Source organism: Lotus japonicus, chromosome 5 (genome assembly GCF_012489685.1).
Source record: "Lotus japonicus ecotype B-129 chromosome 5, LjGifu_v1.2".
NCBI lineage: Eukaryota > Viridiplantae > Streptophyta > Magnoliopsida > Fabales > Fabaceae > Lotus > Lotus japonicus.
In genome coordinates this window covers 5,266,146-5,268,522 of record NC_080045.1, presented here as the reverse complement: position 1 = coordinate 5,268,522, position 2,377 = coordinate 5,266,146, and the positions used below count along the sequence as shown (strand labels likewise).

The following is a 2,377-nucleotide window of genomic DNA, read 5'->3' as shown; positions in this document are numbered from 1 at the left end:
GAGCCCACAATATAAGGGGACAAAGACAAATACTCCACTACGGATCAATATAGCGAAAGGTACGCGGCTTTCATGCATAAATACCACTAGCCAGCTGTCTCTCCTCTTGCAAGTTTTGGTGCTTAGCGATGTGGGATATAGTAATAATAAATTCTCATTAGTTACATCTTCCTACCTTTTCACCTAACCCATATTCCTTCACTTACTATAAATACTCGATGACTCTCACTCCCATGAAGCATCCTAAACTAGAATCTTTCACTGTCTCCTTTCTCTTTCTGCTCCATTGAGAGCCACTCTAGTTAATTGCTTGCCACACCTCCACACATCACAATTACAACTTCTCATAGCTAGTTCTCTTCCCTCTGTTCTTCTCTATCTCTACACTCAAAAAGCAAGATGAAGCAAGGATTTGCAGCTTTGCTACTTGTGTGCCTTGTCCTCAGTTCCTCTGTGTTTGAAGTGTCAATGGCTGCTTCTGGTATGCCATCAAGCCTTAATTAGAACTAGTATTATAGTTTGTCTTCATTTTTATTCCTTCATAATCACTTTTTCTTTTAAATAAGCTACTTCTAACATGTTTATGATTGGAGCAGCTTTTTTGTCTCATAATATTTTTTATATCTAGAATTAACTCATACAAATTTCTGCCCAGAATTGATTTTTTTTGTTTTTTTTTTTGAAGGATTTTTAAACATACTTTTCTTGCTGCTTCTTAAAACGTGAAAATCTACCATATATTTAAATTGTGTTTTTTTAAGATTATTAAAAGATGATACTTAACTATTTAAAAAAGATTATTTTTAGAGGTTTTATGAAAATGATATATGTTTGATTATCTTAAAATATCAAAATAGACTTTTATATAAGTTACTTTTAGATTTTTTTTAATTATTGATTTTTTTAAGCTGAGACAAAGAAAAACATATTCTTTAATAAAAATAAGTGATTTTTCAAAGGAAAAAAATAACAAACACAGTCTAAATGATGTTTGAATCCTACACTTTTTGCTAAAAAATATTTTGACACCTTAAAAGCTACTTACTTTTTCTCATAATTGATTTTGATTGATTTAATTTCCAAACATGCATTTAAAAGTTGTCATTTTTATGATTGTTTCAATCAATATTGTTACCACTTATTGTGTTTCTATATGTTATTTAATTTTCTTTTTGTAAATATTTGATTTGGCATTAACTGATGGTATGTACTAGGTGTGGTTAAGGAATCAGGTTTCTGTGGCTCCAAGTGTGCACAGAGGTGCTCTAAAGCTGGGATGCAGGACAGATGCATTAGGTTCTGTGGGATCTGCTGCGGCAAGTGCAAGTGTGTGCCATCTGGGACTTATGGGAACAAGCATGAATGCCCTTGCTACAGGGACATGAAGAACTCCAAGGGCAAGCCCAAGTGCCCTTAATTAATTCTTCTCCATGCCTTCAAACTTTAAAAAGCCTTTGATTCCCCTGTTATTGCCCTGCATGTATCTCCACCTTATGATTAAGCTTTCCTTTGTTATTATATATGTTTATGTATTATATATAGAGAGTGGGGAAAAAGTTGTCATAGTAGTAGAGGGTATATCATGTGAATGAGAATAAATTGGGTTCATCTGTGCCCTTAATTATGATGTATCTGGACTAATCATGATTAATGATTTGCTAATAAAAGTATGATACTTTGTCTCTCATGGTGGTTTTGTTTGTGAACTATGAATTTAATTTACCTCTTAATTTGAAATGAATAAGATTTTTGTTGATTCAGGTTTGAAAAGCTTGGTTATATGTGTTTGAAAAGATTTATTAGGGTGCTTAGAGTTGCTGCTGCAGTGAGGAGATGAGGAATTCGTAGAATCAAGCTCTTAACATTCATTCTTATTTTTCTTCTCCTTATGAAGAACAGAGCATGTTAAGATGAAGTAGACACTTTCCTTTCTAAAATCAAAATAAATTGCAAGTAATTTCATAAAGATTCATAACAAAATCATATTTCTTTATACAAATTAAAAAGACAATGCGTTACTTAAAAGTAGTACATAGGAGTACTTGATTCGGATGGAATAATTAATTAGCTTCATGACGTTTTTATATTAAAAAGAAAAGTTGTGGTGAGCTTGCAGGTCACAAGCACATTTAAAAAGAAATGTTTAAATGAAAAAAAAAGGGTTTGAATGAAATGGAGATAAGACCTGAGTCAGTACGGTCAAATGCAGTCAATGATTAATTGATTATTGAATGCTGATAAATGAAAGGAAGAAGAAGAAAGAAAGAAACGGTGGCTTACGGTGTATTTGGGTTTGCTCTACCAGTTTTTGTGAAACTGCAATTGAGTATTGTTCTGGGAATGAACATTGAAGAGAGGCATAGTACCTAGGGGAAGA

The 2,377-nt window shown here is 32.6% G+C and overlaps 1 protein-coding gene across 1 annotated transcript; it reads left to right on the top strand.

Moving 5' to 3' along the window:
• The first annotated feature begins 226 nt into the window (after positions 1 to 226).
• Positions 227 to 1,687, top strand: LOC130720517 (peamaclein-like). The gene is made up of 2 exons (XM_057571164.1): positions 227 to 481; positions 1,215 to 1,687. The coding sequence occupies exons 1-2, from the start codon at positions 400 to 402 to the stop codon at positions 1,415 to 1,417; spliced, it is 285 nt and encodes a 94-aa protein (XP_057427147.1). The 5' UTR covers positions 227 to 399; the 3' UTR covers positions 1,418 to 1,687.
• The last annotated feature ends 690 nt before the right edge of the window (positions 1,688 to 2,377 follow it).

What these genes read in the sequence shown, in the direction of transcription:
- LOC130720517 (XM_057571164.1), top strand. Translation starts at nt 400, where the DNA reads ATGAAGCAAGGATTTGCAGCTTTGCTACTTGTGTGCCTTGTCCTCAGT. An exon ending in AGTGTCAATGGCTGCTTCTG is followed by an intron (nt 482 to 1,214) that starts GTATGCCATCAA and finishes GGTATGTACTAG; the next exon opens with GTGTGGTTAAGGAATCAGGT.